Source organism: Calypte anna, chromosome 1, assembly GCF_003957555.1.
Source record: "Calypte anna isolate BGI_N300 chromosome 1, bCalAnn1_v1.p, whole genome shotgun sequence".
NCBI classification, from domain to species: Eukaryota; Metazoa; Chordata; class Aves; order Apodiformes; family Trochilidae; genus Calypte; species Calypte anna.
Window position 1 is genome coordinate 115,524,156 of NC_044244.1, and position 25,524 is coordinate 115,549,679.

The window sequence follows — 25,524 nt, forward strand, 5'->3', positions numbered from 1 at the left end:
GAGCGCGTCGGGCCGGGCCGGGCGGCTCCGGGGGAACTAGGGGGAGCTGCTGCACCTGATACACCGGAGCGGGAGCGGCGCTGCCCACCGCTTGTGAACGCCTCTCCCCGCCGTTAGTCAGCGCTGGGCTCCCTGTTTCTCCCTCCTCCCGCCCCTTCAGCGCGGACCTGGGCTCTAGCTCCTGTTCCCCTCGGGGCCGGCGGTAGCGCGTCCTCCTCCTCCTTCCCCCCCGGCTCCCATGGCTTCGTCCGGCACCGGTATGGAGGAGGTGCGCGTCTCGGTGCTGACCCCACTCAAACTAGTGGGGCTGGTGTGCATCTTCCTGGCGTTGTGTCTGGACCTGGGAGCCGTGCTCAGCCCCGCCTGGGTGACGGCGGACCACCAGTACTACCTGTCCCTTTGGGAGTCCTGCCGCAAGCCCGGCAACTTGGACAGCTGGCTCTGCGAGTCGACGCTGCACAGCGGTGAGATACGGCTGCCCCGGTGTTCGCCCCGGCCGCCTCCCCACAGACCCCATCTCGGCTCCACTCCTTCCCGCCGGCGGTATCCCGACCCCGCAGCAGCCCCTCTCCCTGACCCCTGCCCCGTCCTTCAGCCCTTTCTGCCCCCCTCTCCACACCTCGGCCGCCTCCGGCTCCCCCGGCCGCACCCCTGGCGCTGGGACTTAGCCCTCTTCCCCCACACCTCCGTGCCCTGGCTGCCCTGGCAGCATCCCCCGAGCCGTCTCTCCGTCACCCTTACGTGGTCCTGCGGGACCACGTTTCGGATCCTTCCCGGGGCCGGCTCCCTTTTGGACCCGGGGTCCTGCCCCGCCATTCCCGCCCCCCCTCCGGGCTCTTCGCGTCGCCCGCTGCCGCCCCTGCTTCCCGCCCGGCTCCACGTTTCGGCCGCCGCCGAGAGAAGTCCCCGACACCTTTGTTCTTTCTCCTTCCGCACACCTCCCGTTCCCGAACCGTTCTGCCCTGTATCCTCATCCTCCTCCCTGCCTCGCCCTCCCTGGGCCGCCGTCCCTGCTGCCGGCCTCCCTGACCCGACTCGGCTTCTCCCGGCTTGCGGCTTGGGGCGCAGGCGGCAGCGCTTGTCTCTGTAAATAGCGTGTGCTGGAGCGGGGGGCACTGCCAGCCCGAGCTCGGCTCGTCCCTCTGCCCGCTTGATGGTTTTAAGGTGCAGGAGAGATGTGGGGTTAGCTTCTGTGAGCGAAAGGGTTGACTATCTGCCTTTGTGTTTCCACGAAAGATCCCGAGTTTGGGCTACTTTTGATTATTTTCCCGTGTGGCAGTTGTTCTCATACAATGAGAAGCTCTTGGGGATCAGGGATCTTATACTTCTACCCGTCCTTCTCATCCCCCGAAGTCACTAGTCGTGGGAAACTGGGGCTTCCGAACCAAAACCAATTGTTATTTTGTCCCGAGTGAGGAGGTCTGGGCTCTGGCTCTCCCTCCGAATCCCGGGGTGCTCTTGTGGGTGTCTTTCTCTAGCAGGTACTGATCTTCTGTCGTCTTTCATACTCCTTTGCCTTCTTGCCACACTCCCTGTTTTGATTTCTCGACGCTCATTCTGTCCTTACCTTTCTAGGTCTTTGATCATAGATATTTTTATTTTATTTTTTTTAATGGCGTTTCACTGTTGCTTGGAATACTTAAAAAACGGGGTGCGGGTGTTATAAACTAACTGCCTGTTGAATGTTTTTCAGCAAATTCTTTTTTAATACTATAATTGTTTAGGTTTTCATGGGTTGCTTTATTTACTTTATGGCTGATAGTTACTTCTGGAGTTCCAATAGAAACAATTGACAAATGAAACCAGCCTCTTCCCGCCCCCCCCCCCCCCCCCCCCCCGCCCCGTTTTCGTCCCCATCCCCGTCCTCCCCACACACGCTTGTATTGCTAAATCATCCATTTGGCTCGCTGTGCTCTCCGATTGGGTAAATCGTACAGGGACAAGATGTTTGTTTTGGGAAAGAAGTCAAGGGACTGACTGTATATTTTAGATGCTTTCTTTTTTTCTCACTTCTCAGAAATCCTTGTAGAGATTTTGGGAAATAACTGATCTCTGCTTGAGTAGAAATTGCACACATTCTTTTGTTGCTGTGTGGATTTTTTTTTTTTTTCATTCTGTGGAGTAATATTTGAGGGTTTGAGTGTTGTTTGGGGTTTTGTTTTAAATCATGTAATGCCAAAAGAATTGTAAAGAAATGTCTGTTTCAATCAATCACTGCAGTACCTACACAAACTTTGGAGAGCTTTCTTTTCCTTCCCCAGTCACTATAAATGGAAATTTATGTAGGAATGTCAGCTTCTATATGTCTCCTTAGCAACGTGAATCCTTTGCCCCTTCTCCCTGTCTCCTGAAATAGTATCCCCTTGATTGCAGAAAGACTTTTCAGATGGCTTGAATGAGAACCTGCTTCAGACCCACCCCCCACCACCTCACACACTTTATTGGGCTCCCCTCTCAATCCATCTCCCTGCCACGCATGGAAAGAAAAAAAAAAAAAAAAAAAAAAAAAAAAAAGTGGGACATTAAAAAAAGCAGGACAGCTTATGGAACAGCACAAAAGGACAGTAATCTCTCTTGTTGCTTCATTGGTCACCTGTCTGTGGGAAGGTGGAAGATGAACGGTGAGCGTGGATAGGAATGAAACATGGTTTTGTTGGATGCTGTGTGTTGAAAATTTGCCCTCTCTTGCTGCTTTCTTATACCCTGTGCAAAAATTCCTGCCTGTCCAGTTTTATTCAAGCACCTTGAAAGGGCTTTACTAATTTTTCTTAGATACTTTCCAGTCTGGTGGAGCCAGGTTTCACAAGCTACTGGGGAAGAAGTGAATTATTGTTTTATTGGAGGTGACTGGAATAAACCTTTCATTTTCCTCATGTTTGGCACACAATGCTGCATTCTGAGGAGACCTGAAATACGAGAAACTGGACTGTTTTCCTTTCACCCTCTGCTAGTGTGTTACAGTTCCCATTGAAGTCAATAAGGAGGCTCCCAGTAAGTTCACCAAGTTGAACTGGGCTCATTTTTGAGCACAGTTTGTGTGCTTGCTTTAATATTTTAAATGCACTTTCCTCCAACACCATAAATCTATCAAGCAGTATATTTTGGAGATAGTGGAGAGCTCCCACAGGGGAAGCTCTTTTAGCTTGGTACCAGTGCAAGCAGCTTTGCAGCTGGCTAGCTGTGAAGAGCAGTAGTACACACAGGAGAAAGGCATCTTCACCCATGGTTTTAAGAGATTTACTTCATCATCCCTTGAAGGAGAGCACCTCAAGTGGCATCATCAAGGGCAAGATCATGCTAGAAGCTGTTAAAGCATATTCGAGGTTTAATTAAAAATCTTTGTTGTAATTAGATGTAGTACCCCTGACTGCTATCAAAAGGGCAACTTAGTAGTAGAGAGCAGAAGGAAATGTACAGAGCATGATTGCATTGGCTGTTAGAGCAGGAAATAATCTTTTTTGGATTCAGCATTGCTAGTGCTTGGAGTATGTGCTCTTGCATTCATTCATTCATTCACTGTTTTGAGGGTGGGTTTTTTTTTTGCTGCACAGCTTGCTGGCAATCCTTTGCTCTTATGATGCTTTTCAAGTTGTGCAAGTACTTCACAATATTGCTGGTTCAAGTATTTAAAATAATGAGTCAAACAAACTTTTAGAAATCTGAAGATTAAAATTAAATTGAGATATGTTATAGTCTTCCTGAGTCTTTAGGGTCTATGTAAATCACCTGTTCATTTTTTTCCCTGTAATTACAGGAGCTAGAAAGATATATTTTTGCATATCCCCTATCTCCCTTGATGAAATTCTGAAATTCCTAGTAATAACAACTTCAGGAGATGAAAAACAAAGGAAGTTGCCAGTGTGAAAAGCTTTGTGATAAAAATCTTGAGATCCAGCAATGCTGGATTCACCAGCAGTCTGTGCATAAAATTATTTTCTATGATCAAATCTTAACAGGGCTAATGTACAACTTGTCTTTAAGTCATCTGTATTTTAAGCCCCTGTGCTAAACTAAAAAAACCAGGAGCTTACAGGGTTTGGAGTATTCTTTTCATGTCTTGAAACAATTTTTTTTTAGACTTTATTTGAAGTGGATTATGTCTCATTTGTAATGGTTCATTTGCAGATTTATCAGGAGTTAAGAGGTATGCATGAATATTTATTTCTACCACAGCATCTAAAATGCATCTTATGTACAGCTGCATGGTATGTCTGTGCCTGTACAGGTAGTCATCATCTTCCTGCAGAATTAGTAACAGTAAACTTGAATTTATGTGATAGACTGCAGCCATTATAATTCCTTAAATCAAAGATATGCAAATATGATGTGGAAGACATAAGTCCTTTCACAGAATCTGATCTACAGGTAAAGGTTGTGTGTTTCAGCTTCAATACGTGTATATGCTATTCATAGAAAACAATGGCTCCTTCACAGCATTTTGAGTTTATTGTGAAAATAGCATACATAAAAACACATTTGAATGGTTTCATACTGGTTAACTATTCATTCTGGTTTATGAGGCACATATGACTTTTTTACTTCTCAACCTGTATATTTTCTTACCCAAAGTTCAGTCTTCTATGCAGTCATTATGCTCTTAAGAGCTGTCCACGGGTGTTTGAAAGAAAACAATCTGAAGGAAGTAAGTGTAACAGAGTCTCTGTTCATGTTTAAACTCAGCATTGATCAAATCATAAAAGGAAACATAACTTATAGCATAGGGCAGAAAAACAACTTGAGTCTTGTTTTATGCTTAGAATTTTTTCTTCTAATTTGTTCTTAAAATAACTTTTAAAAAAGCATCAGAGGCTGCTCATTTGGTAGCAGTGGAAGGGGTTTAACCTTAATTATACATTAGATGCAGATATCTGAATTAACATGGCTCAGTGGTCTTGGATGGTATCTGCTTGTTTTGAATCTAAGGAGTTGTTCCAAGGGGAAATTGCTAGCTCAGAAGCAGCTTTCTCATCAGAAGATCTGGATCATTGCTCCAAGTTGGTGTTGACAGATCTTTATAAAAAGACCAGCAAGGCTGATAATTTGCTATAATTTAATGTAAGAACAACAAATGTAATTTTACTAACTCTGAAGAAAATGGCTCATACAATGTAAGGAGGAATTAATAAAACATTCCTTCTGGTTTTGAAAACTGTAGTCTGTCATTTTGCCTGTTACTCTCTTTAATAATCAACCAGAATACTTTATCTGTGGTGGATATAAAATAAAAATCCATGCTACTTCAAACTCACAAGTTCTCCAAGACCCTGAGCAAGCTGATGTAACTTTGATGTTGAGTCTGACTTGTAGATTGGCCTTGCTTTCCACAGGGAGCAGACTAGATGATCTCGAAGCTCTTCCCAACTAAATTATTTTTTTTTTCTATGAAGACTGGTAGTCTTATGCCTGATGTCCACCTGGCTCCTTCACTGTGTTAAAAATGCCTTGAAATTATTTAGTACTCTTCATCATAGCCCCAGAGGTACAGTTCCTCTTTTTCACAAAGTGACCAATTACTTAAACCTCCCTCCGACTTCCCAAGGCTTTGGGAGCAGCATATCTAAGATGCCTGTTCAGTAGTACAGACATTTTAGTATGATGGGGGCTTCCATTTTAGCCATCCATCGCCAGCCAGCTAAGGGACATGGTTATAGAACAGTTACGTGCAATGCATGAAGTTTGTGTTAGTTTATTCAATCAAATCAAGACAACCGTACACCTTAATATTTTTTAAAAATAAATAAATAAATTTAAAAGGAAGACTTCTAGTCTTAGTGGGTTGTTTTTACTGCTGCTGTTCATTGACATTTTAAAGTCAGTGATGTGTCCTGTTGCTTTCAGTCTTGTTTATTTAATAAAGAAGTCTGGCACCAGTAAGTTAAAAGATGTTCTTTGTGTTAGGGGTAATATAAGTGGTTTAAATATTTGATAAGATTTTATATTTAGAATCACAAAGACAGTAACCTTGCTTCTGCTACTGATTTGTGGCCAAAGATGATCCCATAAGTTTCAAGGTAACAAATGCAAGTGGAGGGTAAAGTCTGTTCATCTGTGTTGCTTTGTTTTTTTAACTTGTTCCAGGTCTGTAGGACAAAGGCCATCATTTTGCTTTACTCTTAGAGATGTTTTAAATGCTAATTGTTTTTCATAAGGAGCAGAAGAGCGAATTTTGAAAATTGCTAAAGGTTGCCAATTAGAAGAACATCAGCAAGGGTGGGAAATAATTACATTCCTGTTACGACAGAAAGTGTTCTTCCTCCTTCTTCAGACTGCTAAAATGTAGTAGTATATATGGAGGAGGTCAGAAAAGGTGACCTTTTCTTGAAAAGCTTGTATAACACATATCCCACACTTCTCTCCTAATGACATAATGCTAAGATTTCCAGGTTTTAGTGAGGTTCTTGGAGTTGTGGGTGTGTGTGTTTTGGGTTCTTATTGACTGAGTATCCTGTAATTACAATGGCATAGTAGTGAGCTAATCTCAGAAGAATACCATGTATCCAGTGGAAGAAATGGCTGAGTACATGCTGTTCTATTCTGTGAATGAATTATAGATTACATGATTTTCTGTAATGCTGTGCTTGTCTCAAAGTCTTCTGTTGGCAAAAGTGATGTGCAATGCATGTGGCCTTTAAATAATAAAATAAAGATCTATTTAATGGCAGCACTTAACTCTTTTTCTGAAGATGCACTCATTTAAAGGATTTTGCACTGTGATTGAGGCCACAGCTCAGAGCAGCTGTACACACATACATACACCAAAGTGTAGATATTTTGTGTGTATGAGGAATGAAAGCTTTAATCTTCAGGAGGGATTTATGTCATTGGGAGATGAGCAGCACCGCTATGTTTCAGGTTGCTCATGCATCTCTAACTCCCCTCAGGCATTAGTGTGTCTTGTTGTCTTGCAAAATCTGTCTCCTTTGCACAACAGCAGTGTTGCTTACCATATTTTTATTGCTTTTGTTGTTCAGTCTGATTTCCTGTAGAGATGGGAGATAAAACTTGTGTTGGTGTTGAAGCATGCAAAGTTTTGAGTCCAGCAGTCCCTCAGGACCACACGTAGTCTGATTAACATGGCAGCTGAAGTGGAGATGGAAAACAGACGAATGCAGACCAAATCTTTTACAAGAGTGTTAAACAGACCATCATAAAATAGTTGAGTTGGAAAGGACCTTAGAGATAATATAGTTCCTGCATGGGCAGGGACACCTCCCCCTAAACCAGGTTGCTCAGAGCCCCATCCAACCTGGCCTTGAACTCTTCCTGGGAGTAGGAATCCACAGCTTCTCTGGACAACCTGCTCCAATGTCTGTCTGTTTACACACACTTGAACAAATTCACTTCACATTGAACAAATGACTGTTTAGTCACAGACTCTGCAGATCTCTACATTTCATTGTTTTCCAGCCTGGGTTTAGCAGATGGAAGAGGGGAGCAGTTTAGTCTACTCTCATGGCTAAGAAATTCTTCTGGGAGATGGAAGCAGACATTTGAGTCTGGAGCCAGAGTTGGGAAGCAAATGCCTTGCAGTGCCTGAGAAGTCCTTTAGACTTTGGTATATTGCAACTAAGGAGGTTCTTCCCTTTCCTCCTTCATTAAGTCAGGTGCCATTATTAGCTATCAGCATTGTATGTCTTGGCAAGACACAGTTGTACCCAGGTTTGCCTAGTTAGCTATTTTTTTGAAAATGTCTCTCTTTTTCTTTGACTGGCTCTAAATGAGTCTCCACTCAGTGTCAGAAACACTAAATCATCCTGCAAGTGTCTTGTGTGGTAAATGGAAAGTGACTGATGCCTTATGTGGAGCCTTTGAGTTATCTTTAGGAGGCATTTACAGATTTTGGTACTCAGCAAAAAAAATGCTCATATTTCTGGTTGGGTGTTTTCAAAATACTGGTGAATTAAAACTATGAGAGGTCATCACTGTTAAATCAATCTGTGTTGTGCAATACTTGATTTATTGATGTCTTTTTCCCTCATGATTCTGTGTGTGCATGCAAACTCCTTTCTTAAGGAGTAGCTCAATATATACGTCTGTTGACAAAACAATTTTCTGCCGCTTCATCTCTTCCATGAACGGCATTTCAACATATCTCTAATCCCTCATGGAATCAGAATTACAGAATGGTTTGGATTGGAAGGGACCTTAAAGATCATATAGTTCCAACCTCCCTGCCATGGGCAGGGACAGCTCCCACCAGACTAGGTAGCTCAAAGCCCCATCGAGAAGGATACCCTGGCCTTCCAGGGAGGGGGCATCCACAGCCTTCCTGGATGACCTGTCCCAGTGTCTCACCACCTTCACAGTAATTAATATCTTCATAATATCTAATCTAAGTCTACCTTCCTCTAGTTTAGGCCATTCTTCTTGTCCTATCACTACATGCCCTTGTGAAAAGCCTCTCCCCAGCTTTCTTGTAGACCCTCTTCAGGTACTGGAGGCTGCTATAAGGTCTCTAAAATAGTTATTTCAAGTCTTCAAATTCATGGCTTTCAGAATTAAAGCTCTGGTGTGGCATGGTTGAGTTTTGTCTTAAATTGTGTTTGGCCACAGCTGGCAGGTAATGCTTTGTAGGTGTCAAAGTGAGCTGAGGATCCACACACAAGACACCTTCACACTTTAAAAAAATCTCAGTCCATAAAATAAAATGTAAAAGCCAGAATGTCTGTGGACCAGCTTGTAGTAATAAGCATACTACACAAACTGACAGTGAGCAGAAAATATTTATTTATTGTGATTTTTGTACAAGGTTCTACTGTTGGGAGCTTTGGCAAGAGCAACTTGCTGGAGGTTAGCTATGGATCCTGCCAGCAAGGGCATCCTTCTGAGGTGTGCAAAATGCTGCAGAGGTTCAAAAGACTGTACTTGTGGTACCAGCTGTACCAGAGCAGAGGAATAACTTTTGGACACTGGGCTTCCCAGCTTTAGCCAGTGTTCCCTTCATCCAGAGAATGCTCAGAATTCATCTGAACAGCTCCTTAAAATAACATCATTTTGTCTCAGGTGAAACTCCAGAGGGCTGACTTCTCTGCAGAATAATTTTATGTGAGAACTTAATGGTGATTGCATTACTAATTTTATGACTGTATTTCCTCTGAATTCAATGGAGTTTGGCCTCCTACAGAAGTCTGCACACCTGATGGTGCTGAAGAAAGAGGAAACCTTACTGATCCTGTGATGAATGTGCTTTAGGAAACTACTTTCTACCTTTGTGCTTTTCCATAATCACAACGCTTACTAAACCTTTCCTGGCTGTTTGATGGCCAAGCTGATGAGTGTTTATAAACTTAGAAGTCATTCTGAATACGAAGCAATATCTCTAGCTATATTATTTGTCTTACTTGATTGTTATGACATTCAGTGGATTATGTTTAATTTCTTATGTGTGTGCCTCAACTTTTTATGCTTTACTTGTCACACTTTTTCATATTCATTATTCTTGAAATTAAGTGCTATAGCAATTTCTGAGAATATTTATTGCTTGAGGTCAGGTACATGATAAGTGGAAGCTTTGCAGTGAATCAGAAAAACTTATTGATAAGCATTTTTCTGTTTTGTTTCTTATCAAGAATTTTCTAGTACTAGAAGGTGGTCAGTCATTACCTTCCTCATGTAACAGCTGTGTGCATGTTCTTTCTTTAGCCTCTATGAAAGGACTCAGTGGAAAACCATTGTATGAAAGAAATGAATACTTGTTTGTTGAGAGATTATTTTGTTTCACTTGCATTATCTGGAAAGAGCCACATATACAAATGTTTTACATATTCCACAATATTTTTTTTCTCCACTTCTTTTACTGTAGAATATCATGTAGATAATATACTCATTTTGTTTTGCTGAAACATGAAATCTATTAGAATTCTAACCTCTTTCATTGTTCTTTCTTGTCTTAATAAATGGCCTATTTATTAAAACAAACATTTCAGAACTTGAGATGTTTTCTTCTTTTATGACTCCTTCTGATTTTATCCTAGTACTAAAGTACTATTTTACCCAAGAAATAGAGCAGATAGAACTGCTCTTAATTAAAAATGAATATACAGCTTAAAGCCTTAGGTCATTTCATTTTGGGGGAAGAAGAGGGAAGAGTTACACTTTTCATTGTGCAATTAACATTCTGATTCCATATCATTATGAGTCAAAATTTCCAAAAAGCAATAAGACCAAGCTGTTCTTAAAAAAAAGCACTGGCTTATATATGAGGAATTAACTGAAAAGAAATACTATCATCAGGGTTTGGGGGTTGTAATTTTTAAAATGAAATGGTAATTTTTATAAATTTTACACCATCTGTACTTTGAAATATGTGTCAAGTACCTAGGTTAATAGTTATATTTATTTCCAAATACTGAAATCCATATCCTTATATTATTAGGCAAATTGTTATAATAAAAATTATGGAAACACTGTCATCACCATCAGATCAGCAGTACACATTTCCCATTATTATAGACATTGTGAGGCTTCTTGTGCAGGAAAAAAGCAAGTCTGCGTTTTCAAACCTGAAATTACACATTAGCTTTTTTTACACCTGCATTTTACACCTGAAACACATTAGCTTGTCCTAAGAAATTTGTCTTCAGTTATTTAAGGATTTTAAAGATTTCTAGTTGTTTGGGTAGGATAGGTGGCATTATCAGTGTAATTCTTAACAATGCTATGAAGACAAAAAATCTGAAGTTATGCTTTCTGTTGAGTCTACAGTTGCAAATCAACAAAGCAACTTCATTTGACATGACTCGGATTGTAGATCTTTTAAAAATCTAAAACTTAAGATTTGTGGGAGTGTGTATTTACTAGTTCCTAACGTCTTTCTTAGACAGTGGATGTGTAGTGTAAATAAATTGTACTGATATGCAGTGAAAAATACTGATGTACATTCTTAATCATAGAATCATAGAATTGGCTGGGTTGGAAGGGACCTCAGAGATCATCAAGTCCAATCCTTGATCCACTACTGCTGCAGTTACCAGACCATGGCACTGAGTGCCACATCCAGTCTCTTTTTAAATATCTCCAGGGACAGAGAATCCACTACTTCCCTGGGCAGCCCATTCCAATGCCTGATCACCCTCTCCATAAAGAAATTCTTCCTAATATCTAACCTAAACTTCCCCTGGCACAACTTAAGACCATGCCCTCTTGTCTTGTTGAAAGTCGTCTGGCAAAAGAGACCAACCCTCCCAAGTATAAGTATATATATATAAGTATAAACAAATTGGAGAGTGACTTCAGGAAACTAATAATAATAATTCGTGAAGTCACATTTTGCTCACGTCTATGGACGTTTCTATCTCTTTGAGAAGCAGCAGTCTCCCTGAATTGCTGAGGCTCCTGAACTTATAGTAACTTATTTGCAAGATTGATTAATGCCTAGAAATGGTGCAAGCAGACGTTTGATGCTTTGAAGTAGGCTTATGATGTTACGTGTACTGGTAACACTATGTAAAAGAGCAATCTGCTGTTCCCATCTTGATGCTGTGTGTTATAAATTACTCCTGGGTAGTCCCAGGAAAACTACAGATTGTCATTGTAGAAAGCTGTGTGTGCTTTCTGTGGTTATATTGTAGCTATCTGACTTACAGGGTGTTATTCCTACAGCAGTAGTGATTACATTTTCTTTGTATGTGTCTTTTCTTTTGTATGAGGTCCAGTGGCCTGGATTTTTTCTTAAAAATAATTGTAGCTAAGTAGAAGGCTTATGCAGAATGCTTTTCTTCCTTAATCCAACACAAATTTTAGTTTGCCACCAGATCAAATGTCTTTTGGAATTGAAATGTGACAAAGATTTAAACATGCAATTTCCACGCTAGGAAATAGTGGAAATCTCAGCCCAGTATTCTTTGTGCACTGATGTCTGACCCTTCATGATGTTAATGAACCAGAGTCCCTCTCAGATGAAGCTCAAGGTGAAGGCAGTAGCACTGTGTGATTCTGTGAGCTAAAATAAAAGAGTCAGTTCCAGACATTGTGGCCCGGAGTATGACATTCAGTAACTGATCCTTAGCTGGGAGTGAGGAACATCAGGAGCCTTTGTTTTTTCTTACAATCAGCATCACTAAGTAGATTATTTTACTCAGTATTAATTTTATTTAACTAAGGTCTTTTTTAGTTGGGAGTGTGGGTGTCTTCCAACACTGACTGTCCTTTTACCTCCCACTGTAGTACTATAGTGAGGTGGTTTGTTTATTTTTTAACCTTTGCAAAATCCGTAGCTATACTCTCGTAGAAGTTAAACTATGTTCTAACCCCACACATATATCACCTTTGCCTTAGTTATTTTCACTTGTCTGGTGGTCTTGCCAATGTGGTTTTAGAAAGCAATAGGATTTTGTTTTTAGGTGGGTTTTGTTTTTTTTTTTTCCATTTGGTGGCTATCCCAGTGTTGCATGCCTTTCATTTTCATTATACTTTGGCATGTGAGCAATGCAAAAATAATGTTTAATATTTCATTATTTGTAGTGGTTTATTATTTGTAGTGTATTATTTGCAGTTTCTGAGTCCTTCCATCTAGAACTTTGATTTATTTTATCAATTTTCTATGGCTTTTAACTTTAGGATGATATGGATTTATGTGTCTAGTCTTTGTGTCTCTGTAAACTTTAGTGCAAGGATTGCTTTCATGTTGTTCCAAAGTGGTCCATTCTGTTTATTTATTTCTGTATTTTATATCTGTAATGCACTCTGATACTGGAAGAATACTCTGTGAATCATCAGTACATTAACCACTTGGTGTTTCTGAAGGATCATGTTAACATTAAAAACCACTCTTCACAACATCCCCATCCATAACTGCAGTTGTATTTCCATCACAATAATAATAAAGCAGTGGAATGCACAGCAAACTGACACTGCAGATTGCTTGCTGAAGGTAGATTGAGAGATTTCCCTCAGTCTTGGGCTTTGGTCCAGTACAGGAAAAAAAAAAAAAAAAAAAAAAAAAAAGGAGTAAAAGAGCTTGGAATGTTGAGTACTTAGTAATTTGTAAACAGCATGTCTGGATTTCAAAAGAAGAATGAAAATAACTGTGTGCACTTGCACCAACACACTTTTAAAATAACTTCCTTTTTTAGCAAAAAATCAATCTTCTATTTGCTTTCTTGTCTTAATCTCCTTCATCCATTTTCATATAAAATATGAAGGCTTTTTGGTGATAATAGCTGCCAGCCTCCCATTCCCAAACCCCATGGCTGCAGTCAGTACCTTCAGCAGATTGAAGCCCTCTTGAAAACAGATGTATTCTTTTTTGAAACACTGAATTTGGCTCTTCTCAAAAAGAGAATGTGTATTTTTTAGCTTTGTTTTGTTCTTATTTTAGCAACCATAAGATCTCAGAATTTATTTTGGAAATAATTAGTCTTGTTTTCTTTGAACTGTGGATGCTTATTCTGAGTGCCATATGAGTGCTAATGTTTTCAAAATAATGAGGTGCATTGGATCCACAGGTCCTTTTCCCACAAGCTGATTTTAGATCATCTTCCTTGAACTAGTAAATAGTAGTGATAAGCAGTAAATAGTGATTTGATTCTTTTTCTTAATGCCACTTATTGGAGAGAGACAAGTTTTTATATACTCATTTGTTAAGTGAGACAGCACAAAGCCCATGCCTTTCTAAAATCCTCCAGGATTTCTTAAGTTAGATAATCATCAGCTTGCAAATGGATTTTATTTTCTGTGATTTGAGTGCAAGGATGTCTGTTGTACCTGCATCCATTATGTGCAAAAATAATTAGAAAATATGCTAAGCCAAATACAGAAGTTGCTTTTGGAGAAAGAAAAGAAAAGCTGACATTACAGATAACTGGTATTTTTAAATGGACTAAGATTTGACTGGGTATGCATCTAATGACCACTATTGCCTTTTGAAAGGCTTAACTTCCACCTTTTGTTTTAGTGTTGAATATTTTTTTTTTTATTATTATTTTTTTACTCCTTTAAGCATCTTCTTCCTTTTACCTTACTTTTGTTTTTCCTATTACTTGGCCTCGGTAATTCCCAAGTGGCAGGTGTATACGATCAGCCTCAATGCATTTCCCTTCCTATGTCACCCTAATCAGTTCAAGCAAAGGTTTGACTTTCACTTTCTTCTGTGAGAAAGTTACGACAGACTGGAGGGCAGCTAACACACACTACCTAATCCTGACCCAGCCTCAATTTCTCATTCTAAATTGGTCAAATCCAGAGAACCAAATTATTCAGTCTTGCTTGAGTCAAAATCCCAACGAGGCCAACTAAGAGTGGAAAAGTGGGGGAGGTTGAGGCACTTTGCTCCTGAGCTGACTCTGTTGTCTAAAGGTGTTTCACTAATTGGGAGAAAAGAAATCAAAAGCCAGAGTTGTTTATTTACCCAAATCTCAGTGCAGGCTCCGTGCTCCCTCATACTCTCCTCTTTCTGCCAAGCCTATGGGCTTGTTTTACTGAAACTGTATAATTATTTTTGTTTCCCCCCTCTCTTTTCCCTCCTAGACTGGCAGATAGCTACTCTTGCCTTGCTGCTGGGTGGTGCTGCCATCATTCTCATCGCTTTCCTGGTTGGGTTGATCTCTATCTGCGTGGGATCTCGGAGGCGGTTCTACAGACCAGTGGCGGTCATGCTCTTTGCTGCAGGTAAGCAGATTACCAGCACTGTGATGAAAATTTCATGAGAGCAGCTTCACTTTTGTGAAGGAAGATGTCTCCTTCTGCATACTAATTCCGAGGCATTTGGTTTACTTCTGCCTTAACTCCAGTAAGGCTTTCCAGGATCCCGGTTCTGCACGGCATTAATCGTTTTTGCAGTTGCACTATTATTGGCTTATAAACAATTATTTGTTTGTGTTATATTTACTATTTTGTGCAATCTGTGCAACAGGGGAATCCAGTACAGAGGATGAATCTCAAAGTACCATTTTTAGTCTTTAACTTTGTGCTGCTTTTTTTATTATTCATGCGAAGCTACTTCTGTTAATGTTCTTCCTTTTACAATTTTAAAACAGGAAAATTAATGCTCAAATGTGAACCCTCGAAGCCCTGTGTGTGAAAATAAATAGGATTATGTTTCAAGGTGTTTAAATATACCCTTGTGCCAAGAAGAATTAATTCCATTGTGTCAGCCTGCTTACTTAGTTTTTAATTTAACAAGCTGTCACAGTGCAGTCACTGTTTAGTTTTAAAAACATGGAAATGGAACAGTTTATATATAGGCTATAACAAAATCTTAAGGGAGACTTATAAATCTGAATTGTCCATGATGCTGGTCCAGTGAGGTATAATTACACTATCAAATAATCTCCTTCTGTACATTGTGGTGTTCTGGGGCTTAGTCGGCACGGATGTTTCTGTTTCTCCTGAGATTCACCGGGCATGGTTTTCCTTCATGCTGTCACTCATGCTTGCACTGGAGCCAGCAGCTTAAGCCCCTCCTGATAGACTGTAATGAAGAGGATGACAGAATGTCGTCTTTGGGATGTATTAAAAAAAAAAAAATGAAAAAAAAATCCACTTACAAGTTTATGGAAAGATGAGCGCAGAATTTACAGGGTGTACAGGAATGAAGCAAACCTCTGGGGAAGGCTCCTGCTGCCCCCTGCTGCTAATGATACCTTGATTGAGCCACAGCACTTTAAGATGCATTTGTATTTGCTCTAGGGATATTGGTAGGTTATATTTCACTTGCTTTAAAGAGATGAATGCAACCTAGGATCAGATTTCCTGAGCAGAAATCATACACTTTTGTTCTTTTTGTTTCACAGCTTGGCTGGTTGAATGAATAAAGGCACTGTTACCATTATTTCAAAATTTAGTATTACTTCCAAGATTATAAAGGATGCTGGGCAGTTAAGTTTGAAGCAGACAGGGTTATTGAATTTCTGCAGGGGTTTCTTACTTAGATGCTGACCTAATTTCTCACTGTGTAGTAACTGAGTAATTGTTCAGCTATTCACTGCCTGTCTTGCCATATTGTTCATTTAGTGTATAGTTACGTTTGTATTAAAAAAACAACCCAAAACCAAACCAACAACAACAAAAGAAAAAGCCAACCCTACCCCCCCTCCCAATCCTACTGTTTGGCTTAAAGCTTAATCTGTTTTCCTCTGCATAAAATTAGTTCTAGTCTTTACTGTAAAAGCTGGGGGGAAGGGAGATTTAGTGTTTCGCTTACATGAAAAAAAGGAAAATACCATGGTGCTTTAGGTTATGAACAGTGTTCACCTCTTTCCTTTGCATTTTAAATAGCCATGATCTGAAGCATATAAGAGAAGAGATGATGAAGCCAAGACAGCCTGCCTCAATCTTCTTCATTATCTAGCAAAACTGAGCAGAGTCCCTTTGGGATTTGATGCTGACACTGTTAGTGTGATTTCCTACAGATATCATCTTTGATGTCAGTTATTTTTAGAGGTGAATGTGGACTGGCATATCCTGTAAGAATTATGGAAAAAATCCCCTTTCTAGAGGGGGGAAAGTTAAGACTTCAGCACAGTGGACTTTTTGCCTTATGCAACTTGTCTACGTATGCAAACTTTCATCTGTGGATTTCACAGGCAATCTTTGAGGATAAACCTCACACTGACATGTGATTCTGCTGACAGGACCAAATATTCTGTATGACTCTTGTTAGGAGTCTACCAGCTGCCTCTGGAAGAAAGACAAGATAAATTGCCCAGAGACATTTAATGATCTATGTGGGTGTCACTGTGTGGGAGAAAGGACAGAAGTGGTTTTCAGGCACTTTAGTGTCCAAACAGTTGGCTCCAGGCATTTTTTTCTTTAAGTTTTGATTTGGTTTTATATGTTTTTCTTTTCTTTTTTTTTCATCTAACTACTCTGTAGGTGAGGGAGAAGAGTGACTGACTAGGACTGCAGAAAGCAAAGGGACAAAAATAATGCAACCTAGATACCGAGAATAAGCCAGCAAATGATCAACAGATGTGGATGTGTTTAAAATACATACTTTCAAATCTGCGTAATGGGGAGAGGAACAGGAATGCCTCAGTTAATGGAAAAACATGGTGCATACAGAGAGGCAGTTGTAGGGCACTCTTGCATGGAGCCACCTTGGCTCATTCAGCTCTTACCTGCATTTTTGGTCTAGGTAAGCTAGAGGTGACTAGCTTATATACTTATGGGTTGTCTTAGTGCTCATGAACTAATATGGCCCTGAAAGCTGTGTCCTCAAAGTTCAAGGTCACAAACTTCTCAGTGTAGGAGTCTCATGATATGGCTACCAGGTAACTGTGTTAACTGAGTCTTAACTTAGGAGTAGAAAGTGTAATTGTTGGAAGTTCATAAAAGCAAACACAAAAGGTAATTTAAAAGAAGTTTTCCTTCTGGATCTGTTTTAAAAAAATGTTTAGAAGAGTAGTCTGTTTATGTTAGTAAGCTTTAACACAATTCACAGGATGCTTTTACCTGTCAGCTAGGGAAACAGTGGCTAAATGAAAGTATTATAGGTGAGGGAGTGAAAAAATGACAGCAGAAAATATTTAGAGAATACTTAGAGAACAGAGCTTACAAGAAAGCTGAGGAGGGACTTTTTACAAGAGTGTGTAGTGATAAAACAAAGGGTAGGGGTTTGAACTGAAAGAGTTTAGATTTAGGTTAGACATTAGGAAGAAGTTAAGTGTGAGGGTGGTGAGACACTAGAACAGGTTGCCCAAGGAGGTTGTGGATGCCCCCATTCTGGCAGTGTTCAAGGCCAGGTTGGATGGAGCTTTGAGCAACCTGGTCTGGTGGGAGGTGTTCCTGCCCATGCAGGCAAGTAGGAACTAGATGAACATTAAGGTCCCTTCCAACACAAGCCATTCTATGATGTATCTTTTTATTCTGACAGTCAGAGCACAGTCTGCCTGGATTGTGTCCCACTTTTTGTGCTATTATCTGTTTTCATAATGATGTGGAGTATAGAATAAAAGTCTACTAGTCAAATTTTACAGTGAAGCTCGATACATTGGAGAACTGAATTTGATTTTCAGAAATTCATGGTCTGAAAAAGTAGGAGTGAGCTCAGTTGGATGTTAGCACTGCGAGGTAGCAAAAAGAGTCATAGCATGAAAGAAATAAGGATAGGAAAGATATTCTGCAGGTCATGTTGTCCAGTCTTCTTGTTAGGACAAGACAACCACTAACACTAGGTCCATCAGCTGAAGCTTTCTCTGGAACAGTCTTGAAGAATTTGAAGGATGAAGATTCCACAGCCTCTCCAAGCATGTTTGCATGGTGCCATACTAGCCTCCTTTTGGTATTTTTTGCTTTCCTGATGTCCATCCTGAGCTTCTGAAACTGAGATTCCTGTCCATTGCCATGGTCTTAGGTCACCTGGCACTACAAAGAAGAGAGGGGTTTTTGCTGTCATTGCTATAGCTACATTTTCAGGTAACTGTAGGCTGCTTTGAAATTACTCCTCTTCATGAGTCTCTCTCATCCTCCTCTTAACAATTATTTGCTCTGGGCTTCTGATTATCTTGGCAGCCCTCTGGACCCTTGTCCTTTGGTTGATGAATTCACTACCAATTTCCCCTTTGCTCTGCAAATGCTTAGAGATGGACTCCAAGAGGATGTACTCCATAATGTCTCCAGGGATTGAGTTGAGGCTGACCACCCTGTAGTTTAGTGGATTTTTTACTTTTAGCCTTCCTTTTTTTTTTCTTTTTTTTTTTTCCCTACAGGAAAAGACTAGAGCTTCTGAAGAAAGGTAGTACATACACTTCCCACTAGCTTGGAGTTCTTTAATTCATTGGAAGCAGATAGGATGTTGCAAACATTGGTTTTACTACCTTTTTGGGTCATGATAATAATTTTTTTACAACTTCACTGTTTTTCCAGCCTACACAGCAGTGTAGGCAGCAGCAGTTATGGGAGGCAAAAATAGTGCAAAGTGATGGCAGCATTGAGCAGTGTGGGTCTTTCCACTGGCAAGTCAGTGCCAGCACTGTCAATAGCATGGCTGGACCAGTAGTAGCAAAAGCAGGAACCTTCACTACAAAAATGTCTAAAGTGCTTGGTATGTGTGTTGCTCCTTTAGCCACATTCCTGTTCCAACAGAATCACTTTTTTTGTTTTGTTTTTTTTTACAAGTCTAATCAGCAGATTAAAATTCAGCATCCTTCAGATCTTAGATTGATGGAAAGTGAAGAGTTTCCTTGGTTATCACTTGACACCCACACAACAGAGCAATTCCTGCAGTGACTCAGCAGAGATGCTGCAACCCCAGTTTGGGAAGCTACTGAAGACATTGTGTATATCCATTCATCTTAGGAAATCCATTTTGACTTTGAATGATCTTGAAGATGTGTCTGAAAGCTGAGCATATGTTGAGAGTTTTTTGGTGTAATGATGTTATACAGAATTGGAATGCATAATTTTTTCATAAGAGTAGGCACTTCCCCTAGTGTAGCCTGTCAAAATTTCCCCAGTGTTGCACAGTGTTTTGTGAGCTGACTGACAAAAGTTATATTAAAATGGAATAACATAAAGTAAGACTTCAATAACTTCAGGATTTAAAAAATCCTGTGGATTTTGGTATCCACATCAGAAAATCTACTATCCAAACATTATTCAGACTGTCAGTCTCAAGTGAGAGTCCACAGACTAGTCTGTAGGCTACATGGACAGGGAGATAAAACTTCAGTGAGTGTTTTGGGAAGTGTTATCACCAAAAGCATGTAATGAACATTGGAAATAATTTCCCCATACCAGCCCCCATTCAGAGGACATGTGAGTGTGCATCTCCAGAGCTAATGAAAGGTGCCAGTTTGACAGCATGCAGGAGTGGATGTGAGACAAATGACAGATTTTCAGTGTATAAAGTGTTCAAGCAGTAGGAAAAGATAATTAATGTTATTTTCTTTTTCTGTAATTTCTCAATGTAATTTCAGAAGGGCTTCTGTAGCCCAAAGGAGTCTTTCTTTCTGTTACCCACTGGCATTTTCCATTGGTGCTGGCTTTATATCAGTCCCTTAAATAAGGAAGTCATTCTTCTTACATCACCTAATAAACTGTAAAAAATGACCCAGTCAATGTTCAAGTTCAGTCAATGTTCAGTCAATGTTCAATGTTCAGTCAATGTTCAGTCAATGTTCAATGTTCAAGTTATGATGACATTACATTGCATACAACTGATCTTTCATCAGAGTATGTCTCTGGCCTGCAAATATTTGGGGCCATGCTGAATGGTGTGGCTGCACCCACCCCAAGTTCAGGCAGGGGCTGGGGTAGCTGGCAGGGGCAGTCACCTGCTGAAGTCTTAAAAAAATGACAGTGTTAACTGCTGGAAATAAGGTCATATTTGAGGGGCAAAAAGGATGTTGTGTGCATTCCTTTGATGTTGAGTCTTTTGTGGCTGGCAGAACCAGAGGCCTGAACATCATACAGCTTGTTCTTGTCTTCAAACTAAGTGTAATTTTCACCTGCTTACCCTGGAAACTGTTGTCCCAGTTTTCTGTTAACAGTGCCCCTGAATTTAAAAAAGAATGAATGGTGATGAAACTGAAATCTTCTTGTGACAATTGAGTTTCTTCTTTTCCTTTTTATGTTATTGTATGTGGATCTTTTTGATGCCGTATAATAATTAACAGGTTTGCTGAATTCTGCTGTGGACATGTGGCTCAAGCTGCAGGAGATCTAGCTCTCAGAGACAGTTTTGTAGAAAGGAATGATTTTTAAGCTTTTTACTGCCCTGGATTTGATCTATTTAACTAGCTTTTTTACATCATGAAACATTTAGGACTCAATCCCTAAATTCGTAATATAAAGCAATGTTTTTCCAGTAGGAAGTTTAGTGACTGATCAAACTTTATAGATTACTTGGTATTCTGTGTAACAATATCATTAATTCTGATTACAGTGCAGAGTAATGCATATGAAATATATAATTCTCTGGATCTCCACTGAACATAAATATGTATCACGTACTGCAATGAATTATTTCTAGGCTAAAGAAATTATTTTATTCTGAGCTATATTTCATAATAGTTATTTATTCTTGCTTCTCATTGTTTTGACTTCCTTATAATTAGCTACACAGCAAATTATCTTAGTTTGCTATTATGGAAGGGAGTAATAACTGCAAACTGAAACACAAAGGAGAGGCAGAAAAGAATTGGGAAAAGATTGCTTTCTCTGTTTCTTTTTTGGACAGCTGAAGGATCACTGTTATACTATAGCAGGAAGATTTGTTTATCAGTGAGGGATGAAAGAACTGCTCTGTCTTCTGTAGATGAAATTAAGGTGATATTTTTTTTTTCCAAAAAGAGCAGTACTTACAAGATAAAAATGCACCAAGATAATTTTAAATGTGATTTTTAGTTTTGGTTTGTTTGGTTTTTTTTTCCCTTGTTTTATGGAAATTAAGTATTCCTCTGACATCTGTGTTTTTTTTCTCTTTCAGTTGTTCTTCAGGTGTGCAGCTTAGTCCTTTACCCAATCAAGTTCATCGAAACAGTCAGCTTGAAAATATACCATGAGTTCAACTGGGGCTATGGCCTGGCTTGGGGTGCAACAATATTTTCATTTGGGGGTGCCATTCTTTATTGCCTGAACCCTAAGAACTATGAAGACTATTACTAGAATCGTTTAAGGAAAAGCAAAATAAAAACAAAACAAAAGGATTACCCCATCTTTTCTAACTCACAGTTTTTTTAGAACACTTGTGGAGCACCAAACAGTCTGCTCTGTTGATAAAATAGCCTTTGCCTTTTGGGTGTGAACACTGTTACCAGCTTTTCCAACCATTTCAAAGAACTGCAAACACTAGGAATGCTGATCTTACATAGGCAGATGCTGCAAGCTGCTGATACATAAGCTTCATTTTTCCTGACAACAAGCAAAAGGATCTACATGACAGCGATCATTGTGAGGAAACTAGTTGGAATGAGAATGCAATGCCAGCATCTGCTGTTGCCTTCAGGGGAGCAGCTGGTATGGGCTCCATTTAGAAGTTTCCCTGTATCATAGAGGATTCACGTGTCTGATAAGCAGGCAATGGCATCTTGTACAATAGGCTTGGCCCCTTGTTACTTGCTCAGAAAAGCTCTTAAGGAATTAGTTGCAAGTGACTGTTGAGGGCACCGAATGTAACTGGTTAATGACTTGTCTAATATCTGCATTCAACAGGCTCCTGTGAGAATAATTAAAACAAAAAACACCAAACAGCTCAACAAAAACAAGCCACTATCTATACAGGATTTCATGAATTGGTAATCGACATCACTGTGCCAGCTGTAGCAGATTGTTGAAGGAAGTCCAAACCCAGAGACATGTGCTTCTGCCTGTGTAGCTGGAAGTTGTTTCAGCTCTGAGTATTTTGCTGGGAGGGTAGAGAGAAGGGGAGTAGAAAAAGACCTCATCTGTCCCTGAGGCATATAAAATGCATGAATGAATTGCAGTTATCCTAAGTACCCATTTAACTTCACGAGAAGAATGCGTATGGCACAAGTTCAGTTATATTTTTGGAAGATATTTGTTAGTATAAATGAATATATATAATACAAATATAAATGCAGAAGGAGAGAGATGATCTGTCTTAAAATTGTAATATGAGCTGTGATGCAGTGGTTAAAATACTAACTTTGTACACATTCTTGAGAGTCTTGGATTGGTACCCATAATTTTGGCTGCTGTTACAAAATAAACATAAAATGGTTTGTCTTCTGTATATGCCCTTGTACAGACTTGTCTTATGGGAAATGCTTAAAAGTTCACATCAAGTTAAGGTAGAACTGGATGACATAACTATTTGCTATTCCATGTGTAATCTAATACTTATTAAAAATCATTTTCTAAGGTTATTGCAATGAAAAAACTGCCATTTTTTAAAATCTAGTTAGGTTATGAGTGTCTCTGATCATCAAGAATACCGCTGAGACCCCATCATGTCCATATTAAAACATTAGCACTGCAGGAGGTAATCTCTTGTTTTTAAAAGCTGATTTTACAATGGACTGCCTGATGATTATGTACATCTAATTACTCCTTGCTTAGTATGTTTCCCACTCAAAGCGTGCAGAGACTGTACATGTGAACTGAAACTCAAGGTAAAATAGGGACATAATTTACATGAATTTAATCTGCATCACTTTTATTTTATTTACAATTTGATTATTTGGATATTTTCAATTAATTATGAGCATATTTTTATACAATTCTAAACTTTAAAAAGAACTATTTTTTTTAATGGAGAAGTTTGAAATATATTCTGTGTGGGCCTCTGCCAAAGCAGATATGCTGAGGTTGCACATCCATCTCTATACAAATAGTTTTTCTAGGTCCACAGGAAAGACTGCTGAATTATTTGATGTTATGACTGCATCTACAGTGTTAATGCCACCACTGGCAGGGTGCAGAAGTTCTGCAGTGACTGTGGGACCACAGGGCTGCTTTTTGGAGGTTGTTATGAAAGTGTTGCTGATATACAGAGGTGGTTTAAAAAGCTGTGACTCTCTGGAGTTAAATCTTTACTACTGTGGCAGAATATTCCATATCAGCAATTTTCCAGAACCTAGTGGTGATTGATTAGATTAGATGGAGAAAAATGATAACTTGACTTGGAAGGGATTGTAGGGCAATGCTTGAAGAATAAAAAGGATGGGAGAAAAAATTGTTTAACAGGCACCAGAGAGCATTTGTAACTCTTGCTTTTTTCCTGAGACTGACTTAAGGCAGATATTCAGTATACAATGAACTCTGTATTTTTCTGAAAAGCTGTCTAGTTCTGCTTTTATTTAGCAGCATGGAGAACATTGTAGCTTGGCATGGGAATAAGGTTAACATAGAGAAGCCCACTGTGAGAATATTTCTGTACCTCCCTAAGAGAACCATGATTTGGTGCTGACATTGCATGGCACATTGCCAATGCTGACAAGAAGGTGTGGTGCTAAACCCATATCGTATCCACTAATTTATCAAGTAATTTTTCTTTGTGTACAGTTTGAGCAAAAACTGCCAGGCCTAAGGCATATATGCAAATTAATGGCATCAGCTCTGAAAGTCACCCGGCTCTTAATTTGAAAGATGTTCAGACAAAAAAGTCTGCTAACACGAATGCCTAAAGACAAGCTTCTTCATTCATATTTGAGTCAGGGATCTGATTTTCAGTCTCAACGTTTATTTTTCCTCTTGAAGATAATGCAGTCTATTAGGACACACCTCTTAAAATCCTCAGGTCCTTTGCATTTGGGAGTCTACTGTATGGGTTTTAGTACCTACCTTTAGCTTATGTTGCTATTGCTATTTTTTTTTTCCCCTTAGTACTGCCAGTTTTGGCAAGCATTCTGCTTTGCAGCACTGAACTAAAAGTAAATACAACATTTTGCTGACTTTTTTTTGTTCTTGGCCACAAAAAGGATACAAGTCTGTCTTGAGTGTGTGTATGACAAGTAAGTCATTTTGTATCTTGTGGTTTTGTCATGCCACCATTATTTCAGTTGTTTGGCTTTACCTCACTGGCAGAATGATTCTTTCACATGACAAATCTATTGTTTTTCTTCCAAATAGATATGAATAAATATATATAGCAAACTTGCAAGCAGGGCTAGTTATTTGTATTTTTTAAGCTTAAAGTATACCGTCCGGTGCTGGTAAGTACCTAGCATTTCTTCTGGATTTCTTGCACAACTTCATTTAGCTTTTGTAAATTTTAAAAACAAATATAGAGAGACCTATGTGTTTGAAATATAAATGATATATATGGATTAGCATGTAACTGTATATTATTAAACATGCAATGATCTGACTGGTAAGTGAAGTCTAATCTTATGGCTAGCAATGTAATTTATTCAGACTGTATTTTTGTACAGAGCAGTGCACACTAACCTGTTGCCTCTGTGTCCTCTATAATGCCTAAAACTGTGCCTAGAAATTTCATTTCTGTCTTAAAAAGAAAAAGAAAAAAAAAAAAAGACAACTAAATGCTCCATGTTGTTGATGTTTTTTCTGATGTTGGTCTTTATTTATTTTTGAGAAGTGTATGGTATGTTTATTAAGTGAATCCATAAATATGGGTCATTTTATGTGGTCATTGTTAGCAGGGAAAGACACGTGTTTTTTTTTTAATCAAGACTACATTTGCAGTTTTAATACCGTTTCTGCATTTCACGATTTTTGTAGCTTACATAAAGTTATATGTGAGAAAGTAACTGAAATAAAAAAAAAATTGTTACACTAAGTGAGCGTGCCTGTGTTGCTCCAAGTGGAATATACATGTATACAACTGAAACTGGCCTGGTTTTCTGTTGGGCAGGCTGAGAAGGAACAGTCTGGTTAGGGTGATGAATATACCTGGTAGTGAATTACCACAGTAAAGGAGACTTCTCAAAATACACAGAGGGAAGAGAGAGGGAGAGATGAAGGATCATGTTCATGTAACCCCTCCATCTCTCCTGGCCATAGACTGCATGGCACAAGGTAGGTGTCTGCGTATCAGACAGCCCATATAATGCCTTTGTAAAAATGAAAATGCAATTATTGTAACACCAGAAAACCAAATTGCTTTCAATATGGCAAATCACAAAGCCATGTGTTGAAACTGGAAGAATCCAGACTGAGTGC

At 39.4% G+C, this 25,524-nt stretch overlaps 1 protein-coding gene across 1 annotated transcript; it reads left to right on the plus strand.

The window, feature by feature from the left end:
* Window positions 1–25,141, plus strand: TMEM47 (transmembrane protein 47). Its single transcript, XM_030459294.1, has 3 exons — window positions 1–464; window positions 14,467–14,607; window positions 21,368–25,141. The coding sequence occupies exons 1-3, from the start codon at window positions 239–241 to the stop codon at window positions 21,544–21,546; spliced, it is 546 nt and encodes a 181-aa protein (XP_030315154.1). The 5' UTR covers window positions 1–238; the 3' UTR covers window positions 21,547–25,141.
* The last annotated feature ends 383 nt before the right edge of the window (window positions 25,142–25,524 follow it).